This window comes from Myotis brandtii, unplaced genomic scaffold, assembly GCF_000412655.1.
Source record: "Myotis brandtii unplaced genomic scaffold, ASM41265v1 scaffold187, whole genome shotgun sequence".
Lineage (NCBI taxonomy): Eukaryota > Metazoa > Chordata > Mammalia > Chiroptera > Vespertilionidae > Myotis > Myotis brandtii.
The window spans coordinates 920,382-941,070 of NW_005356944.1; the positions used below are offsets into that span (position 1 = coordinate 920,382).

At 55.9% G+C, this 20,689-nt stretch overlaps 1 protein-coding gene across 1 annotated transcript in view; it reads right to left on the reverse strand.

Moving 5' to 3' along the window:
* Positions 1-427: 427 nt before the first annotated feature.
* The window catches only part of EHD1 (EH-domain containing 1), a 21,030-nt gene continuing 768 nt past the window's right edge, over positions 428-20,689 (reverse strand). The window contains exons 2-5 of the mRNA XM_014538207.1: positions 16,150-16,272; positions 5,238-5,650; positions 2,769-2,933; positions 428-2,374 (exon numbers count right to left, since the gene is read on the reverse strand). Of these exons, the coding sequence (XP_014393693.1) occupies positions 1,850-2,374; positions 2,769-2,933; positions 5,238-5,650; positions 16,150-16,272 (1,226 nt within the window). The 3' untranslated portion in view covers positions 428-1,849. The remainder of the gene's footprint in view (positions 2,375-2,768; positions 2,934-5,237; positions 5,651-16,149; positions 16,273-20,689) is intronic.

Below are 20,689 nucleotides of genomic sequence, written 5' to 3' on the forward strand. Positions count from 1 at the left end.
TAGCACAAAGTCCAGTCAACCATTGTCTACTTGATCCCTCCCAGTGCCCAGAGCCCCATGGGCGCCCACCTGTCTGTCCATGTCCAGGGCGGGCCCAGGTTGGGGGAGATGCTGTGAAGATCATACAAGGCAGGTACCTCTCCCCAGCCCCAGGGCAGGCAGCCTAGTTCTGTCATCAGAGATTCTCCCAGCTTCACCCCATCCTCTCCTAAAATAAACCCCTGCTCAGCCCCCACCGAGCACAAGGAAAGGGGTCATCAGCCCTGTCTGCGGGCGTCTATTAAGAGGTAGTAGCTGCCAGAGCTGAGCATGACTGCGCCTGGGCCCCACCCTGGCAGGCTTGCCAATCTGTCCCTGCCCTGCCAGTGCCCCAGCAGGCACCGTGGGGAGCAGGCCCCTGGGAGAGAACGCAGCACCAGAAGCCAGCTTCAGCACAAACTTCTTTAATTCAAGAAAGTCTTGTCTTAGTTGCTTTTCTTCCCACAGGTGAGCGTGGAAAAGCCACTGCATTGGAAACAGTGAATTCTCAACAATGCACCTTCACCCTCACCTAATACCGTACGGAATGGTGGGCCGAGGCCGGCTGGACGTAACCAGGCCAGTTCCTGGCCACTGGGACCCAGCGGCCGGACGCCTGGAGAGCAGCACTGGGAGGGTGGGCGGGGCTGGAGAAGTTGCAGTGCAGGAGTCCCTGAGACCCCGTGGGAGTGATGGCGGCTGCAGGCCGTGGAGCCGGCAGTATGTCCAGGCCCCGCGCCGCTTAGACAGCCCGACCGAGGCAAAGCCGTGAGGCGGCCTGAGCTGGCCACTCGCTGCCTGTTTATTCACAGCCTGGGGAAGGGGTTGCTCTAAGGGCATCCCACCTTCCTTTGCTCAAGGGGCTGGGTTATCCCTGGTCTCTGGCCACTAGGCCGGGGCTAGAGCACCAAACCATGCCAAGTTCATGAGGACCTAGCACCCACCCAAGGGTGGGGCAGGGAGGTGCACCGGAATGTCCAGGGAGTGAGAGGGTGCCGCAGAGAACACCTCCGGGGTCCCCGGCGGGGGAGCTCTGCACACACCGTGTCTCATGGCTCCCGGGTAGAGCTGCCCCTGGTGAGAGTGGGAGAGGAGACAAGAATCACAGCTTCTGAACGAGTGGTTGGGAAGTTACTGGAAAACCCAGTCAAGTATAAGAGGTGTTACTTTTCCGGAACCAACACTAGCTTATGTATCTTCTGGAAGATGTTTTCTTTCACACCCACCCACCCCTCTGATCCCCCAAAGGCAGCTGGGCCTTGCTTCGGTGACTGCCACGCAAGGGGCGGGAAGCTAGGAGAGCAAAGAGCAGGGCTGTGCGCAGGGGGCTGAGAGATGGCAAAAGGCACAAGAACCGAGTCCGGGACATGGGGAGGAGGCCACTGGCCCGAAGAAGCTGCGCTCAGCTTAGGAATAACCCAGATCCAGCCATTCCTGTCTACACAGGCCCCAGCCCGGCAGCTGCCAGGAGGGGTGCGCCGGGAGTGGTTGTGGGCGCTGAGTGCTGCACAGCCAGAGCGGGAGGCAAAGGGGGAGGCCAGCGGTGTGCGTGAAGGCATGGGGCTGTCAGACGGAGGAGGAGGCAAGAAAGAAGGCCGCCTCTAACGTTATATATTAAAAATATCCATAGTTCTTGTGCATAAAATTCCATCATTCACATACGAGCATCACCCTGCCTCCCCTGCTGGGCCCAGGAACAGCCTTTGAAAGAAAGATGGTGGTTTTCCTTTTCAAGAGCTGAGGAGACAGCCACTCAGTCTTTATGGACCTTGAGAACCGGTGACCCTCCCCTCCCCCCGTCTCTGCTGGCTGGACGCACGGGGCCGGCTGGTCACTCGAGCCTCCGCTTGGAGGGTGGGATCAGGTGTGGGGGGAGATCGGTGGGCAGCTCATGGCCCTCCAGCTTGACTTTGATGAGGTGGTTGGCCAGGGCAAACTCCTCGTCGTCCAGCAGCCCGTCCTTGTCCACATCGGCCAGCTTCCAGATCTTCCCCAGCACCGTATTGGGCAGCTTGGACTTCACCATCTCCTTCTTGGCGTTGGCGCCCGTGATCTTGCCATTGACGGGCGACAGTGTGTAGAAGATCTCGTCATAGGTGGGCTTGTCCTTGCCTACCACCCACTCGATGTCATCTATGCCTTCCCCGGCCCCCTCGCCGTAGCCGTGCCCGAAGGGCCCATTCATGGTGCCCTCGAAGGCACCGCCCTTGACGACCTGCGAGGGCATCTGGGACTCCTCCTGGCGCACCATCACCATCAGCCGGGCGATGTCATTGGCCAGCATGTCGTCCACTGTGTCCAGCAGCTTGGGCTTCAAGGCCTGGAACTTGGTGAAGTCTTGGGTCTGCAGGAGTTCCTGTGGTGGGCGGGGAGGAAGGAGAAGGGTGGGTTGGGCCCTCCCAGGCTCCAGGTGGAGTGGGCAAAGCAAGGGTTCCCAAGAGAAAGCGGGAACCACTTCACAGCTCAGGCAACTCGGTTAACCCCACTGGGCCCTGGCTCCCCAATTTGTAACCTGGAAGGTAAAAAGAGTCCCTTCCTGGCAGGGCTATGGAGAGAATGAACTGGGATGAGGCCAGAGTGCCCGGCCCTGTCCCCCATTCCCTGAGGACCTGGGTCAACTTCTCTGATTCGGGTGGGGGGCTGGTGACTTTCCCAGCTGCTTCCATTTTGGGAGCCCCCACCCCACAGAGACCCAGTGCCCCCAGCCTTTCTCATGCCCCCCAGCCTGCTTAGGGTGTGGGCCACCGGACCTGCATCTTGCGGAGGCTCGGGAAGTCGCCAGGGGAGATCTGATGCTCCCGCTCGATCTTGGCGTAGATCTCTCCCAGGTTGTTCACCAGCTCTTTCTTCTTGCTCTCTTTACCGAAGACATTGGGCATCTCCTTCTTGAGGGAGCTGATGATGTAGGCGTGAACCTGTGCGGCAGAAGGGGCGGGCGTCACAGGCTTCCTGGACACCTCGGCAGGGGTGTGGCCTGCACCTGGGCTGCCCCAGGAAGCCGGGGCTGTGACCCAGGAGGGCAAAGGCAGTCCAAAGCCCACGTTCTGCTTCCCGCAGCCTCCCTCCCCCAGGACCCCTCCACGGGGCAGCAGGGCAGGGCCCCCACCCTCCTGCATGTGCAGACATGTGGACGCTCACATCGAGGTCATAAAACACCACCACGGCCTGAATTATGCTCCACTTTGTCATTACCAAAGCCTTAGGGGTGACTAAGGATTAGAAAAACCCCACAAGCTTCTCCCAGATGTTTCAAGCTTTATCTTAGCTTCGATACCTTGCTTAGACATCTGCCAATTCAAGGCCACACACCTTCATTTCCTCAGATCGGGCTGGTAATGCTGACAACCCTCCAGGGCACCAGCCCTTCAAATCCCCTGCCTTTGCCACACAGTGTTCAGCCCTGGAGGGCTGCAGCCAGCCCGTCAGCCGGCCACCTTCTCCCAGACTCCACCCCATTCAATCCCCTCCACGGCCTGGCCCTGGCTGCCCTGGGCCAGGAGCCTGGTTGAGAATGGCCGGAGGGAAGCAGGCCAGAGTCAGGGCAGAGAGAGCCGCCAGAACCCAGAGCCGCACAGCCAGAGCCCAGAGCCGCACACGCCAGGAGAAGGAACAGCAGGTGGGGAACAAGGCTGGAGGCCGCGTTTCCCAGGCAAAGTGACTCAATGTGCCCTCAGGCCAGGAGATGACACAACCATTTCTGTAAGTGAACAAGCAGGAGGAAGTCTGCCCTTTGTTCTGTCCTGGAAGGGAGCTGGTCCAGGAGAGGGGCAGGGCAGGGAGGGGAGCCGCCCTTCCCTGTGGCCTCTTCTCCGCTCACTGCCTGTCCTCCTTCAGCCCCGGGTGTCCCTCAGTCCTTTGAGGTCAGGAGCCAATTATTCAGGTTTTCTCACAGGTTCCTTTCTTAGAACGAGCGACACTCACCAAGAAGGCTCCAGCAGAGATACAGCTAGAAAAGCGCGCAGCCCTGTGTTCTCCTGCGGGCCCCTGCAACTTGTCTAGGCAGACAGATCACCAGGGGCTCGAGTCCAAATGCTCAGCAGGGCAGACGTGGGCCTGAGAACCCATCTCCTAGCGAGCTCCCATGTGCTGGTCCAGCACTCTGGGCAACAGACACAGCCGGTGGCCAAGGATGAGGGTCAGTTCTCATTACTCAGGCCAAAAGCTACCTGACACCAGGCCTCAAGCGAGTGTGGGGTGCCCTGGGCCACGGTGTTCTGTCCACGGCGGAGTCTCAAAACCTCAGGGCTACACACGGGCAGTGGCTCCCTGAGGCAGGAGCAGGCCGCAGGGCTCTTCTCGGCTCTCCCAGGACAGGCCTGCCGCCCAGCGGGGAAGACCCATCCTCAGTCCTGATACTCAGGGGCCCAGGGTGCCTGCTTCACAGGCCACAGGACTGCTTTCACCAAAGCCAAACACCACACACTGCCTTCCTACCCTCTGCACGCCGCCTGCTCTCCACGGCCCTTTCATCAGAGATCGGGGATGCACAAGGGCCGCTGCAGGCCCCCATCGCTGACCAGCCAGCCCAGGGTCTCATGTGCTTGGCCAGACACTGAGATTCCAATCTCTTGAGCAATTCAGATGCTGCCAGCAGGTGCCAGCAGGCCCCGTGCTTCCGCAGACGGGCAGGGATGGTTTAACAGGGCCTCTGGAGGCTGAAGCCACCAGCATTCTCTCTGGGCCCACAGGTTAGAAACCTACCTCTCCACTAGCTTCCTGTCCTGGCTTAAGCATCAGCTCCCACTAGAGGCCCCCCGGCCTGGCCCGCCCACCAAGATAGCTCCCCAGTCTGCTTCTGCAGCAGCCTGTGGTCTCCCCAAATTGTGCTTTGTATGCATATGCCTTCCCCCCTATGGCTGACCTGCTGTCAGTCCCCACTGTGTCCCCAGCGCCAGCATCTGCCAAGTGTATTTCAGGGCTCAGGAGACCTGTGGGCGGAAGCCCGTGAGGCCTTAAGCTGCACCTCCATCCACTTCCACTCCCCAGGCTGCTGATGGTACAGTGGGACCTTCCATTTTGAGGTTCATGTGCATTAAGAATTTCACTTAAAAAAACAGCTGCGCCCACAGGTGCAGAGAGAGGACTGGTTCGGACACAGTGCAATGGGGCTGGGGCTGGGGGTCTGCAGAGATGGGTCTTGGGCAGACCAACCCCCGGGCCCCAGTGGCAGTCCCAGCACAGGAGCCCACCCCGGAGCAGGCATGCCATCCCAGGCCTACCTTGGCCAGCCTTGCCCGCTTGATCAGGTCGTTGAGCTTCCTGAGGGCAGCGTTCCGGGGCAGAGACTGGATGTCTTTGAAGAGGTCCTGCTCCTCGGCCTCGAAGAGCTTGCGGTTGTCGGGGATGAGGAGGGGGTGGGACCAGAAGGAGCCGATGTAGACCCTGACCACCTCGGGAGTGTTGATGATCTTCCCCAGGGACCACATGAGGGCCCCGTACACCCGCATCAGCTGCTGGGTCTCGATCTGGTCGGCCTTGTTCAGCACCACGCGGATCTTATCCTCGTGGTTCTTGAGGGCCTTGATGACTTCTGAGAACTCGTCGGAGATGTCCAGTTTGTGGGCATCAAAGAGCAGGATGATGCGGTCGACCCGCTCGGCGAACCACTCCAGGACAGCCGCGAAGTCGTACCCTGTGGGAAGAGGAGGGTGAGCTCAGGGGCCCCAAGGGACAGGCGGCTCTGCTGTGGCCTGGTACCTCTCCACCTGGGTCATTTACATTTCCAGAATGTACTCAGCACCCTGAGGGAGTCATCAGGTCTCCCATTTCTGTACCCACCACGGTAGCGCCCTCACCCATGCAGCACCTGGCATTAAGAGACGCTTAGAAAATAAACAATGCAAAGGAAGTCACCACGCCCGCGCTCTGAAGTGGGTCTGACCCCGGCAGGAGTGAGGAGACCCCAGCAGCGCGGCTCAGCCCTGTGTGGCCAGGACAGACTCGGGTGCTGCCAGCCAGGTGCCCTGGCACAGCAGTGACAGCGGAAAACAGCGCGAGCACCTGCCAGCTCCCTGTTCTGCAGGAATCCCATGCATTCCCTACAACAGGGGCTGGCACACTGCAGCTCAGGGTCCAAATCTGGCCGACCCCCTGCTTCTCCCGTGAGGTTCTACTGGGCTACACCGCCCGCGGCTGCTTTCGTCTACGGCGCAGAGTTCACGGTGTTGCGACAGACTGTAAAGCCTGCAAAGCCAAAAACATGAAGTCCCTGACCCCGACGGAGAGTTTGCTGACCTCTGCTCCACAACGAGCTCATGAAGTGACAAACCACTTCCCTCGCTAGGTCTTAAACACTTCCCCAAAGCGAAGGGCTGATCTGACTCCAGTTTCCACTCCACTCACTGCTGGCTCCCACCGCCCGTGGTGCGCGGGCGTCTGTGGCAGAGAGCGCTAACAGAGAGCGCTAACCGGAAATCTTCCTTCAGGAACAATTGTCTTATTTCACCTGGACTTCCCCCGCCCACCGCCCCACCAGCTGCCTGACCGCAGAAATGAACAAGAAAAGGAGTGTGAGCCCTTTGTCCTTTTGCCTCTCCTGCGGCTGGAATGGACATGTGACAATGGGAGCTGGAGCAGCCACCGTGGGTTCAGAGAGCAAAGCTGAGCGCCCAGGACGGCCTCGCTGAACTGCTATGTTCACAGACGCTACCTGATACCTGATGAAGCCAGTGGATTTGGGGGTTTCGGTAACAGTGGTTGAATTTGTATCCTATTTTGTAATTACACTTCAAAATGTTTCCATTTCTTTCACTTCCCCCAGAAGAAGGGAAACTGTTTCTCACCTTTTAGGAACCCTAAGGAGAGGTAGGAGCCCCTGTGGACACCAGGACTTCAGAATCTCTGGGAAGCCTGGGCCCCAGCCCCTGCACTGCATTGCCTCTCCGGGTGACTCTGGGCATTTCCTTGTCCCTGGGATCTGTCCTCTCGTCGTCCACCTGCTACCCACGGGCCACCCAGATGGGGGCCGGCCCTCTTAGGAGCCCCCTGTACTTCCCAGAGCGCAGTCAGGCTCCGGAGATTTGGCCAGAGAAGCCACTCCTATGGGGAAGAGCCGGGGACACAAGCCAGCCACACCGATCTCCCCCACTTGGCCCCTCCTCAGCCCCCCCTCAGCCCCCTGCCAGGTGGGGATTCAGACCTGTGTTTTCTAGACCATGGGAACAGAAAAGCTATCCGGTAGAGGAGGAAACCAAAGAAAAGGACAAACTGTCAAGAAAGGGCCCAGCGCGACCTACAGGGCCACGGGGAGGGCAGTCCCGCTCTAGGAAGCTGAGGCCGAGCTCAGGGCTGAGTGCCAGGCCACAGCCCGGCCCTGAAGGCTGCCGCCTCCACTGGGCCAGAACCCTGGCCCTCTGCCTGGCTGGATAAACATTCTGACTGCCAGGCCCCCAGGTTCAAGTGTGCTTCGGAGTTGTCTGCAAGCCTGAAGCCACGGCGTTCCCAGCCTCTCCCCGGGCACTCAGAAAACAGGATTTTAAAGAAGACGGTTCTGGATTCAACCCCCAGCTCCAGCCACTGACTCTGTGACCTTAACTTCTGAGTTACTCATTCTTCGTCTATCCAGTTTAAAACCCAAGTCCTCCTTCTAAGATCATGGGAGGGTCACATGAGGCAATGTGTTGGGCTCCCAGCACAGGCCCGGGCACTGGAATGACTTCCATGGAGGCGGGGCGAGGGGAGAGGTGACAGGGCCACTGGAACACGGGACAAGCAGCCTGGGATGGCATCACGGGTCAAGAACTACGCGACAAATGTTGGGTCTGGCTCTGAGGCCAGAGGCCAGCTCTCCTCTTGTGGCCAAGACACGGACACTTAAGGAAGCCCCCAAATCCATGGCTTCTGCGCACACATGGCAGCCTCCAGGGCGAGGCAGAGCCTCCGCCCACCCCAGCACGCGGGGAAACAGGATGCTCTCGTCAGAGGCAGCCACTCAGCTGGTTGGGGTTTCTTGATGTGGTGGAGGTGAGGTGGAAGCGGGGGGGCGGAGGGGGGCAGCAAAGCCCCTGCGACTCTGAACCCCCAGGCTGGGCAGGGGAGCAGCCAGCCTTCCGAAGGCCCGGGCAGCTGGAGGCAAAGGGCAGGGCCACCAGCCTCCCGTGCTCAGTGTGGCAGGGCATGGAGCAAGTGCCCTCACGGCTGGTTCCAAAGTACAGCCCCTGTGGCCCCAGCACATTGGGGCCCAGAGCGAAGCTGTCTGCAGAAAAGCAGAAAGGAAGGCGCAGGCGCAGGCGCAGGCACAGGCTGAGGAGAGCGGGCGCGGGCTCAGGAGTCAGCAGGGCCTGCCCAGGCCACTCCGCCAGCGCCTTGTATGGCTGCTCTGCGACCAGCAGGTCAGCGCTGAAAAAGCGATGACTCAGGACTGAACAGAGGCTCCCTCTCAGCAAAAATGAGGCCCAACTTCTCCCCTCGTCAAACTATTTGTCCTCAGACTGACACAAGTTCAAATGACCAGAGTCCCACAGCTGGGGAGGCAGCGATGCCAAAACTAAAGCTTTGGGAACAGGGACGCCCTGATGGGCTGGGCTCAAGCCCAAGTTAGCTTTGGCCCAGGAGTGAGGACAGCAGCGGGGAGCTGAGGTCACCCCCACACTCCACCCATCGGGGCCTCCCCCTCCCCAACGGTGGGGGGCCAAGAGCACGACGGGGAAAGGGAAAGGAGGAGGAGGTGGAGCGAGGCGCCGGAGTCACAGCCTGCAGATCCCTACGCCCCAGCCAGAGCTGGGTGCCCCGCTATACACTGTCCCTCACCAGCACCTCAACGCAGAGCCAACAGAGCCAAGTCCACTTTTTTGCAGGTGAATGAAATTTCCTGTTTATTATGGAAAATGCTCGCTTTTGGTGAGAGAAGGGAGAGGTCACGGTTCCATTCCTGGTCAGGGCACATGCCTAGGTTTTGGGCTTGACCCCTAGTAGAGGGTGCGTAGGAGGCAGCTGGGCAATGATTCTCTCTCATCATTGATGTTTCTCTCTCTTTCCCTTTCTGAAATCAATAAAAATAATCTTTTAAAAAATGGTTAAGTCTTGCTCTGGCCAGTGTTGCTTAGTGGTTAGAGGATGTCAGGTTAGATCTGTGCGGGAGATATATCTCTCTCTCTCTCTCTCTCTCTCTCCCTCTCCCTCTCCCTCTCCCTCTCCCTCTGCCTCTCCCTAAGAATCCATGGAAAAAATACCCTCAGGTGAGGATGAACAACAACAAAATATGGTTAAGTCTTATGTTGTGCACATTTAACCCCTCCCACCCACACAGTCCTGGGGGTTGGGAGAAGAGAGGGGAAAGGTGGAGCCCATCAGGCTGTGTGGACAGGAGGCCCTCACCCTGGCTGGGTTCCTGAGCCTCCTCTGGGTCCCTTCTGCCTTCCGGGGTGCCTCCTGAGGGGGGTGCCTTCCCGACAAGCCATGCTTCCCTCTCCCCACACCAGCACCCAGCACCCAGCACCGAGGTGCAGAGGCAGCAGCTGTGATTGCCGCCTGCTCGCCCTGCTCCAGCACCTCCAGACACAGGCAGTTCCAGCAGCCAGAGGGGAAAAGCTGCTTCATACATTCCAAAAGCTTCTAGAACATGAACAATAGAGGGTTTGTCTCCAATCAACTTCTGCTTCCTGCCATTCAAGCTGTGTGGGCCTGGGTATTTCTTACCATCGCTCTCCATCACACACGTTTCCAACTCATGCTGGACCAGGAGAGCAAAACAAATATTAAAGAGCTGAGAATCACCCGGCCGGTTGAACTTTGACCCATGAACCAGTAGGTCACAGTTCAATTCCCGGTCAGGGCATATGCCCAGGTTGCGGGCTCCATCCCCAGTAGGGGGCGTGCAGGAGGCAGCCAATCGATAATTTTCTCTCATCACTAATGTTTCTCTCTCCTTCTCTCCCTTCCTCTCTTTGAAATCAGTAAAGTAAAACAAATTTAAAAAGAAGTTAAAATTTGCACTGTACACAAATGTTTATAGCATTTATTCAAAACTGCCCCAACTGGAAATCCAAATACCCTTCACTAGCTGAGTGGGTAACAAATGATGGTGGGACAGCAGAGCAACAAAGGAGCAAACCACAGGCCAGGTGAAAGCAGACACACCAGACACAAACTGAATGATTCCCTTCCGACATTCTGGCAAAGGCAAAACCTTAGGGACAAGTATCAGATTAGTGGGTTGCCTGGGATCAGGAGTGCCTACAAGGGGCGCAGGAACTTTCTGGGGTGATGGGAGACTATACGTAGGTCATGGTGGTGGTTTCGTGACAGCTCAGAGGGCTGTGCACCTAAAAAAGGTGAATGTGACTGTGTCCAATGGAGACCTCAGTAAACCTGACCCAACAACACAGGAGGACAGGCCAGCGGGGAGGACAGATGGGCTCTGGAACCAGCCCCCCTTTTGAATCCTGGAGCTTCCTCTCAACAACCAGCAGTGTGACCCAGCCAGGCCACGTCCCCTCTGAGCCTCAGTTTCTTCATCTGTAATGTGAAGATGGCGTGTTTCGCCCTCACAGCGCTGCTGTGGGCATCGAGTGAGCGCCTGGCACACTGTAAGCTCTTGGTAAATGTTTGCTAGTATTTACTCACAGGATTTGTACTTTGGACTCAAGAAGCTTAGGTTCTAATGGGTGTGTAGGCAACGACCGCTCTAATGCATGAAGAATGCCTCATACCCCAAATATAAACTGAACATTTGCAGGCGCTCGGGCCAGCTGCTACCCAGCCAGCCGCCGAGCTGGCAGCCTCGGAACAGGTGCCGAGTGCCGGCACCAGCTGGTACCACTCCTCCGTAGGCAGAGTGGCCCACGCCCCTCGGCAGAGCCGGCAGCATTCCCATCCAGGGCTTGGGCCCAAAGCTGCCTGGCTGGACAGGGTGGGGGCAGCGGGGGCAGCGGGGAGAGGAAGGCTTCAGGAGGGAGCTGCCCAGGGCCCGAGCACCCAGGGGACCTGGAATCTGGAGGGAAACCCCGCTGAGTCAGTGCTTCCCCACCCTCCAGCTCAGGATGCTATTCAGAAAAACGTCTTTCCCATCAGAGTCTGGGAAGTCCTGGATTTTCCAGCGCCTTTCTTTTCAGTCAGCTGACATCTGTAGGGCACTCAGCTGTGCCCTGGGCACCGGGGCAAGAAGTCCATGGAGAAATGCCTGCAACCCGGACAAGAACCAAGGCCGTACATTGTCCTCTCACTGGAGTGGCTCCTGAGGTTGCAGCTTCTGTGCGGCTCTGGCCCCTAAAGTACTGACCTGGGGCTGGAACCTTCCGTCATTAGCTGTGCTGGGGGCGCTGGGCAGCCAGGAGCACGCAGCACTCCAGCCTTACAAGGGGCTTTGGGGAAACTCCATGGAGCATTCTATGGCTGAAAAGCCCTGGTGACACTCTGGCCGGGAGGGCTTTTAGGGCTGGGGCATCTGAGGAGGTGGTCAGCGTGAGGGTCAGCACAAAGGGACGGCTCAGGGATGAGGGCTCCAGCTCTGGCCTGAGGAGGCAGAGCCTGACTATGAAGGAGCAGGCCGGCTCCTGGTCTTAGACAGACCCTGGGAACCAGGGACAGTGAGCAGAGGGCAGGTGAGAACCCAGGGGACAGGCAGCCATGGTCAGGGCTCCTAGGACTGGTGCAGAGAACAGGGAAGGAAGATGCCAGCATGGTGACTGCAGGTCCATTCTGATCTCAGGCTGCAGAGAAGCCTTGTAGGAGAGCTCAGAAGCCCTGCACAGTGATGACCGAGAGGGTCAAAGACTTGTCTGATCCAAGCTCTCGGGGGCTCCTTCACCGCAGAGCACCCTCTCAGCACAGTGCAGTGTGAGCACAACTTCTGCTGGGTTCCAATCCTCGCACCGCACATGCGAGCCTGAGTGTCATCTTGGGCTAATTACTCAACTTGCTAAGCCTCTGTTTCCTCCTCTGGAAAGCAATAGCTTCCTCTTAGGTGCAGCTGCTGTGACAATACGTGAAGTGGGTTCACGGGGCACAAAGCCAGGACAAGGCCAGCGGCTCCGACCTCCTGATCCAAGTCTGAACACGTCACTGCTGCCACACCTGCCACAGGGAAAACAGACCCACAGGTTCCACGCAGCTCAGCCACACGGCCATGGCAGGAGCACACTGGCGGGGACTTCCACCTGAGGGCGCCTCCCCCGCTGCTACCAAGGACCCTGAGGCGACTGTGCGGCGCCCCGCAGCCGGGAAGCCAGGGCACCAGCCCAGCCGGCCCGACGCCCTTTGGGACGCCTTGTCTGTCGCACAGGCAGCACTCCCGAGTGAACCCTGCGTCCGCAGGTCACCTTCTCAGCTGACACAGGAGAACGTTATCTATAAAGTCACTCAGAATGTTAGCCCAACAGGGAAGTGGGCCTGCAGGTCCTACCTTACCTTCCAGACAGTATCTCCTGCACACAGTAGGGACCACGGGGGGAAGTCAGGAGGGACCAGGCCGCAGGGTGGGACATGGAAGCGGGTGTAATGAGCAGCTCTAATGCACACACAACCTCCAGAAGGATGTTCTGCTTCCAGGGAGGGAGGCTGGCGAACCAGACGCCCATGCTGCTTGCCCGGGAACGGGGCTTCTGCTGGCTCTGTCTTTCTGAGAGGGAAACACCTGCTTTCCACGCAGCAGCAAAGGGAACAGAGGCGGCGGCCGGGAAGCCTGGACACACTGCCCTGCTCTGACCTCCCGGCCCGACCAGGCGACACGGGACCTTTGCAGTAACTGAAGGGTGGGGCCTCAAAAGAGAAATCCACTCCCTTTCCATCCACCAGTGGCCACCACCCCGGGACCCTGTGACACACAGCACATCTAAGAGCCCCGCAGGATGGCCTTTCTCCTGCTGATAACATGCTGACACCAAAATGTTCCACAGCAAATTCCAACTCCGTAACTTCTAGTGAAACACTTTAAACCGAGACCTCTAGGGTTACAAAGGGAAAGAAATGGCAAAATCAGTTTGATGTCTCACTACTTCACAGGAGGAAAACCCTTCTCTTATCAGAACAATGCACTTACCTTTTTAAAATTTTTTTAAAAATTGCTTTGAGAGAGGGGGAGGAAGAGCAATTTTTGTTATTCCACTAGTTTATGCTTTCATTGGTTGATTCTTGTATGTGCCCTGATGGTGACTGAACCCGAAATCTTGGAATGTCACGATGACATTCTAACCAACTGAGCTACCCAGCCAGGGCCATGTGCTTCTCAGGAAGCCACCCTCCTTCCTGTCCATGATGGGTGGGAAGGCCTGTGGCTGCCCAGGGACCCAGAGGGGCCAACACCCTACACCTGGAGAAGAATAGCAGGACCCACAGGTAGAGCCAGGGGGAAAGCTAATGGAGCCCGTCTCCTGCTGGCTTCCTCTTCCAGCATCTGCCCTCTGCACGAAACTTGAGGGCCAGGGCTGCCTTGCCCACCGCGTGCTCCTCTGCCCCCAGTCAAATACACTCTGTGTGACTGCTCTGGGGAGAGAAGGGGAGGCAGGGACGGCAACAGCCTAGCAGACAGGATCTGGGTGCCTAATGTAGCAAGACATATGCTTCCAACCTCTCAGCCGGCTGAGCTCTAAAAAGCTGAAGTGTCAAAGACAGCCCAGCAGGGGACTTCCCAGCACTGGTGGAAAAGAGCTTTTTCTAAGTTCCCTTTTCCGTGACAACAGGGGCCACAGAACCCTAAATCCTTTCCCTAAATATCTTCACTCCCAGCTCTGAAGGTCACAGTGAGGGCTGCATTCTGGGAAGATGAGCCTCTTTTTGTGAGCTATTGTCCTTTATGCAGAGATACACAGCTGGCCTCTGGGGCTGGGAGCACTGTGGCAGCCCAGAGGTGGCCCCAGTCAGAAGCCCCTCCGTTCACTCCTCCAGGTCATTAAAAAGAAAGCTCTATAGAGGTTCAAAGAAGTCCCTCTAGGATAGCTCAACCCTGGAGGGAGATTGAGAATAAATCCCCTTTGTGGGACTCTCCCTTTAAGAGTAACTGATTCAGCTTTTCTGGCCTTATTTTGGCAAATGTCAAGGCTTAGGCACTTTCTTAAAACCACATGCTGATCTGACAAGCTCAGGGGAGGCCTGCATGGCAGTCTTGCAAACTCAGAGACCTAAAGTAACCACAAAGGATGGTCTGAAATTAAACTTTAAAGCAATGATGGTGGGCAGTTATGTCCTAGGCCAGTATCTTCACTGACAAGGTCAACCTTTACCTTAACTGAGCCTATCTGTCTTTTTGCATCTATGATAACATACCCTTTGAAATGTCTGGGTAACTTGTAACTTCCCTTTTTCTGGACCCCTTGGGGCACAACCAAATGTGCTGGGCGCCAGGACAGATACCACAAATTTCTTCATTATCATGTTAGATGTTCCTGCACCCACCTAAGTATGTGTCCATCATTTTACTTTTTATCCAATCCCAGGGGTTTCCCTGCTTTGCTTTATCCCTCCTCCTTAATCTATCACCAATGAATTTCATGTAACCCTCCTACGTCCCTCCTTTGATTGCAATGTATAAATACAGATGTAACCCGCCATTCTCTGGAGCATTATCTCAATTCGTTGAGGTTCTACTTCCCGGCATATGTGGACATTTAGGCTCAAATAAACTCACAAAAATTCTTTACAGCTTTCAATGGTTTTTTTTTACGTTAACACCAGGTTGGAACAATAATAGCAATAGGAGAAAACTGGCCCTGGCCTCTTAAAGGGGCCCCTAAATCTGCTCCCTTGAACCCCTAGGATGTCATTATCCTTGGGTGGAGAACCTAAAAGCTTAAGACAGATCTAGAGACAGAGCTAGAGCAGGTCAGTAAGCTCTGATGCAATCCTACAGGCAGGGGACACAGGCCTGGAGAGGAAGAGAAGCAAGGTCTGCCAGCACCAATGACTGGGCCCACATTCTGGGGTGATGGGAGACTATAAGTACAGATCTAACCTGCCATCCTCTGACCTTTACCGCAGACACACACCACCCCCACAATCTCAGGCTGCTGGCTTCCGTGCTGGGCAGGTGTTTCCCCCTCAGTGCTCATCACTGCTGGGCAGCCCAGAGGGAAAGGGTGCAGGAAAAATCTGCAAGCTGATGGTTAAACAAACTTCCCTTGTCCTCAGCCCCTCTCTGAGACTGCCCTCCTTCCATTTTCAATTTGCAGCTGCAGGCTCCCCTCCGGGCCTGCCAGACATCATCTGCCTGCCCTCATGCACCTCGAGGCCCCAAGCTCCCCTCCCTTCTATAAAAGGGGGGCGGCGGGGAGAGACAGCAGAAACAGAGCCCCGTCAGGCGCATCCTGAACCAGATCCTCAGAAAAGCTTGGCAAAATCGAACCCGGAGTTTACACAACGGAATGGGTCTGGTGCACTCAGACTCAGCACAAACAACTCCCAGGGAGATTGCAGACATTTAGGCAATTTAAAGACATTTCCGCCAGCCCCTCAACATTTAGCCAATTCCTGCCCGTCTCCTCTTGGTAGCCTGCTAGAGTCCAACTGCTTTCCCACGGGCCTGCAGGACTCACTGGGAATGCACATGGTGTTGGGAGGCAAAGCTTTGAAACACAAACTAAGGTGAGTGAGCCCAGCCAGGCCGGCGGGCTCAGTGGTTGAGCATCGACCTATGAACCAGGTCACGGTTCGATTCCCAGTCAGGGCACGTGCCCAGGTTGTGGGCTCAATCCCCAGTGTCGGTGTGCAGGAGGAAGCAGGTCAATGATTCTCTCTCATCACTGATGTTTTTAACCCTCTCTCCCTTCCTCTCTGAAATCAATAAAAATGTTAAAAAAAAAGGTGAGTGAGCCCAAAGAGCCAGGGGCTGGCTCATTCACAGTCAGCAATGCTGGCTGAGGTACCTTGGAGCCCAGATACTAAGCAATTTCCTATGACCTCACAGCCAGCCTGAGGCCCCAGCTCCAGTCCTGTCTTCCTTCCCAGCATGCCCCAGGGGCTGGAGAGCACGAAAGCCACACGTTGGCTGTGGTTTCACCGGATGGCTCTTGTAACTTCAGCAAAGGGGCCAAGGAAGGAAGGAGCTCCTTGGCTCGGAGAACCGTGGACACAGAGGGCGGATGGGAAATGGGCTCTCCCTTGGGCTGGACAGCCCTCAAGGGCAGCATCTGGTCTGCATTGCAGACATCAGATGGGAGAAGCCCGACCACTGGAGGTGCCCTGGGCTGTCGGGCTGTTTACCTCTGCTGATGCGCTGTTTCTCCCCAGACAGGATCCCGGGCGTGTCGATGATGCTGATGCTATCCAAGACCGGGTTGGGCAGCTGGGCGCACATGAACCTGCGCGAGCAAGAGCCAGAAGAGAGAGGTCAAGACTCAGTTATCGCCGCTCTAGAGGGCACAGCGGTGCTTTCTGTGCTCCCTCGCCACCTCCGCTTCCTTTCCAGGAACAAGAAACTTAAAGGTTTTCTATCAGCTTAGTTGCCAGGGGTGGCCAGCAGACTGCACATGGTCTCTTAACTGATATTCAACCAGCAGGCTCAGCCTGACCCACATCAGCACGTCCCTCACATTTAGCTCCCCCCCGCCCCCCCCCCCGAGTTCAAGAGTTCAGCACTCAAGTTGCTGACATGTTAGCATGAGCCTAGGTCACCATTCAACCACTGGCTACAATTCTTTTTAAAAAATGTTTTAATTTATTTATTTTGTTAATCCTCACCAGAGGATATTTTTTGTATTGATTTTTTCTAGAGAGTGAAGGGAGGGGGAGAGACAGAAAGGGAGAACCATTGATGTGAAAGAGACACATGGATTGGTTCCCTCTTTTTTTTTTAAATATATTTTTATTGATTTTTTACAGAGAGGAAGAGAGAAGGATAAAGAGTTAGAAACATCGATGAGAGAGAAACATCGATCAGCTGCCTCCTGCACACCCCCTACTGGGGATGTGCCCGCAACCAAGGTACATGCCCTTGACCGGAATCGAACCTGGGACCCTTCAGTCCGCAGGCCGACGCTCTATCCACTGAGCCAAACCGATTAGGGTGGATTGGTTCCCTCTTGCATGAGCCCTGACCGGGGGCCAGGAATTGAGCCTGCAATGGAGATATATGCCCTTGACCAGGAATTGAACCTGCAACCCTTCAGTCCAAGGGCTGAGGCTCTAACCACTGAACAACCGGACAGGACTGGTTTTTATTGATTTTAAAGAGAGAGGAAGGGAGAGAGAAACATCATGTGAGAAACACTGATTGGCTGCCTCCTGCATGCCCCCTAGTGGCGATTGAGACCATAATCTGGGCATGTGCCCTGACAGGGAACTGAACCAGCAATTCTTTGGTACATGAGACAATGCTCAACCAACGGAGCCACACTGGCCAGAGCACTACTGGCTACATTTCCACACACCAAAGAGAGTAGGTCCTTTCCCACTGCTGCTGCCCTTTCCCAGCCCTTTCCCTTCCACCAGCTCCTCGGGGGAAGGGACTGCTGTGGCAGCCAGGGAAAGCTGGAGGACCACACAGGCTGGTGGTGGGCAGGGAAGTAGACATCATTCTCTGAAAGTCAAAGCGTGCAGGAGGCAGCTGATCAATGATTGATGTTTCTCTCTCTCCCTCTCTTCCTCTCTGAAATTTAAAAAAAAAAAAATCTTTAAAAAAATAAAAGAATGAAGGCACAGAGAGGCTAGCAACTCATGAGTGAGGACTTAGCTGTGTGTGTAAGTTCCCACTGGACTTAGAACAGCAAGGGGCTGTCCCAACTGGAGCAGAGATTCTTGATTAGACACAGAAAAGGCTCCTTTGACAACTTCTCTGGAAAAGGTATTGTGAGCAAAGAAAACACTGACCCGATGTCTGCAGGACACAGGCTTAAAGCTGCCTTTCCAACAATTGGGAGGAATCTGAGCTGATTAGCTTCCCCTTTTGGCCCCACCCCCTTGGTGACCAGCGGCCCCCAGGCTAAGGGTGAAAGGTACTGCCTGCAAACACAACAGAGCAAAACCAGCTGCCCCACAAGGTGAACAAACCTTGGACCTCATCCTCCCCAGTGCCAGCAGCAGAGCTGCATGCTGTAAACAAGTGTGTGCCAGACCTGGGGCTCCTGCTAGGGAAGGGAGTCACTGGAGAGAAGACCAAACTAAAAGGATCCGGAGTAAAGCTGGCTCTGGGTAGTCACATACAAAATGCCTTGTAGCCCTGGCTGTTGTGGCTCAGCTGGTTGGGTGTCGTCCACTGAGAGGTCACTGGTTCGATTCCTGGTCAGGGCACGTACCCAGGCTTGATCCCTGGTACGGGGTGTGCAGGAGGCGGCTGATTGATGTCCTACTCTGGCATCGAAGTTTCTCTTTATTTCTCTCTCTCTCGAAATCAATTAAAAATCTTAAAGAAATAAAGCCTTGCACATGAGCCTGGCGAGTGCGTTAACACGCTCTGTGGCGGAAACACCCAGGGGAGCAGGCGGTACAGATGCATCCCATCCCATCTTCTCACCAACCAGGATGCACAGATCTCACTTCCCACTACAGGTGGGTGGGAACGTCACACAAGGAGTGTCCACAGGACCATCTTAGGACACCCTGACTGCCCTGCCTCCCTCAGTCAGCTCCATCTGATTTTGGTCTTAGAACAGCCACTTAGGGGGAAAAGACCTGAAAGTCAAGTTCATGACTCAATGGGTCTCTTTAAGAGCCCTGGGAGAGGCTGTGCCAGCCAGAGAAGAGCCCCCTTTGTGTGCCCTGCTGGCCAGGAGGCACAGGCTGACACAGCTCAGGCCCTGGCTTCAGTGCACACCCATGCCCCCCACCCTCCGCTGGAAGGGCCTTTAGGCAGCGCCATTAGCATTTGGGGACCGTCTGGAGAGGAGGTGGTGGCAAGAAGGAAACAAGTGTGGCTGTTGGCTGCTGGGGCACCAACATCATCCAAGTGCCTGTCTGGGCCCAGCTCTCCCGAACGGCTCTTTGCCAGGTAGAAGCAGCAGCAACAGGCTGCACAAACAGTCCGCCCGGCAACCACTTGCAGGGTGAGCTCCACAAATCAACCCGGCTCAGGGGCCGAATAGTTTCCTGAACTGATGAGGTGGGGATTGCCTAGATCAGCGGTCGCCAATCGGTAGTCTGCGGACCACTGGTGGTCCGTGAGGTCCAAAAGGTTGGCGACCACTGGCCTAGATGGCTAAGATCCCTTCTAGCTCCAAAACTTTAGGTCCGCAAATTCAAAAAAGAGGCCATATGCTCTGGTCGGGTAGTTCAATTGGTTAGAGTGTCGTCCCAATACACGCCAAGGTTGTGGTCAAGCACATGTAAGAATCAACCAATGAACGCATAGACATGTGGAACAGCGTCTCCATGTTTCTCTCTCTCTCTCTCAAATCAATGAAAAAAGCAGGCCATATGCCCATTTCTTCTTCCAAAAAAAGGTTTACTATCTCAAGCAGAAGTGGAAACCTAAGGGCAAAAGAGGTAGGTCTAGCTACCCTTCCTTCTAGCTCCCAAAGTTCTGCGTGAACGTAGAGACCTAATAATGCCTGGAATTCCCAGCATAGCAGCCAAGTTTTCCACAAGACTGCACCGCGCCCACCAGCTAACAGTCTGAGCCAATCCCCTATCTACAGACACAATAATTCTAAAACGCCAGCATCCTCGGGAGAGAGGCTCCAAGCTACGGCCGCACCTCTTCAGGAGCCCTCCCCAAAGGGCTTGACTCAACGCAGGCCCTGACACACAAACGCCATCGGCTATAAAACAGGAGGGCAGGCTTACAGGCCTGAAAAGGGCAAAAAGACAACAGCAGCCTGTCTTCTCTGTTAATGGTCGGCTCTGTGACTGGAATAGGCCTGGGCGGCTGGGATTGGGGGCAAGCGGGTCCACCCTGTCCAGTTGGACAGGGTCTGGAAAGGAATGTGATCATGCAGGGCGGAGACCTGGAAGGCAGCGAGGCTGCTACCCAGACCCAGACTGAGCACGGCGTGCGGAGTCACTCCTTGAGAGGGAGGAGGCAGGTTGTGAGGTCCCCGGTATGCACCATGGGGATGGGGGGGTAAGGGTTTTAAGAACGCTGACTAGGGCTCCCAGTTCCTTTACAGAAGAGTGAGTTTGGCTGGGTAGCTCAGTTGGTTAGAGCATCGCCCCCATACACCCAGGTTGCAGGTTCCATCCCCAGTCGGGGCACACACAAAAATCAACCAATGAATATATAAGTAAGTGGAACAACAAATTGATGTTTCTCTCTCTTTCTAAAAAAAAATTAAAAAGAAAATCAATCAATAGTATTTTTTTTAAAAAAGTGAGTTTGGCTGTTGCACTCCTTAGAGAGGTCACTGCGTTTCATTGGTTGCATCGGGAAGGATAGAATCTTGGAGGACCCATCCCTCGAATCACCCGAAGGCAAGTTTCACCCATTTAACTGGGGAAACTTAACCAAGTAGGTTAAGGAGCCTCCTAGTGCGTCTGCAGAGGGATTCAGGGTCCAAATCTCATTCCAGGGCTCCCAGGGTCACCACAACGCTGCCCCCTGTACCCCCTAAGGCAGCCAGACCCTCAGAGAGGGAGGGGTTCCAGCCCATCGGCCTGCGGTCCCCACACAAAACCAGCGGCCCCAGGGCAGGCAGCGCAGCACCAGCAAAAGAATGGCTACAAGTTTCACCACATTTTTCCACTTAAGAAACAGACCCTTGCGGGAAGGAAGGGGTGGTTTGAATGAGTTAGGTGCGTCCAATCTGGGGGAAGGATGTGCAGACAAGACTAAACCCCTGGTTCTGAGGGAAGTGGGGCTGGGCTCTGCGGG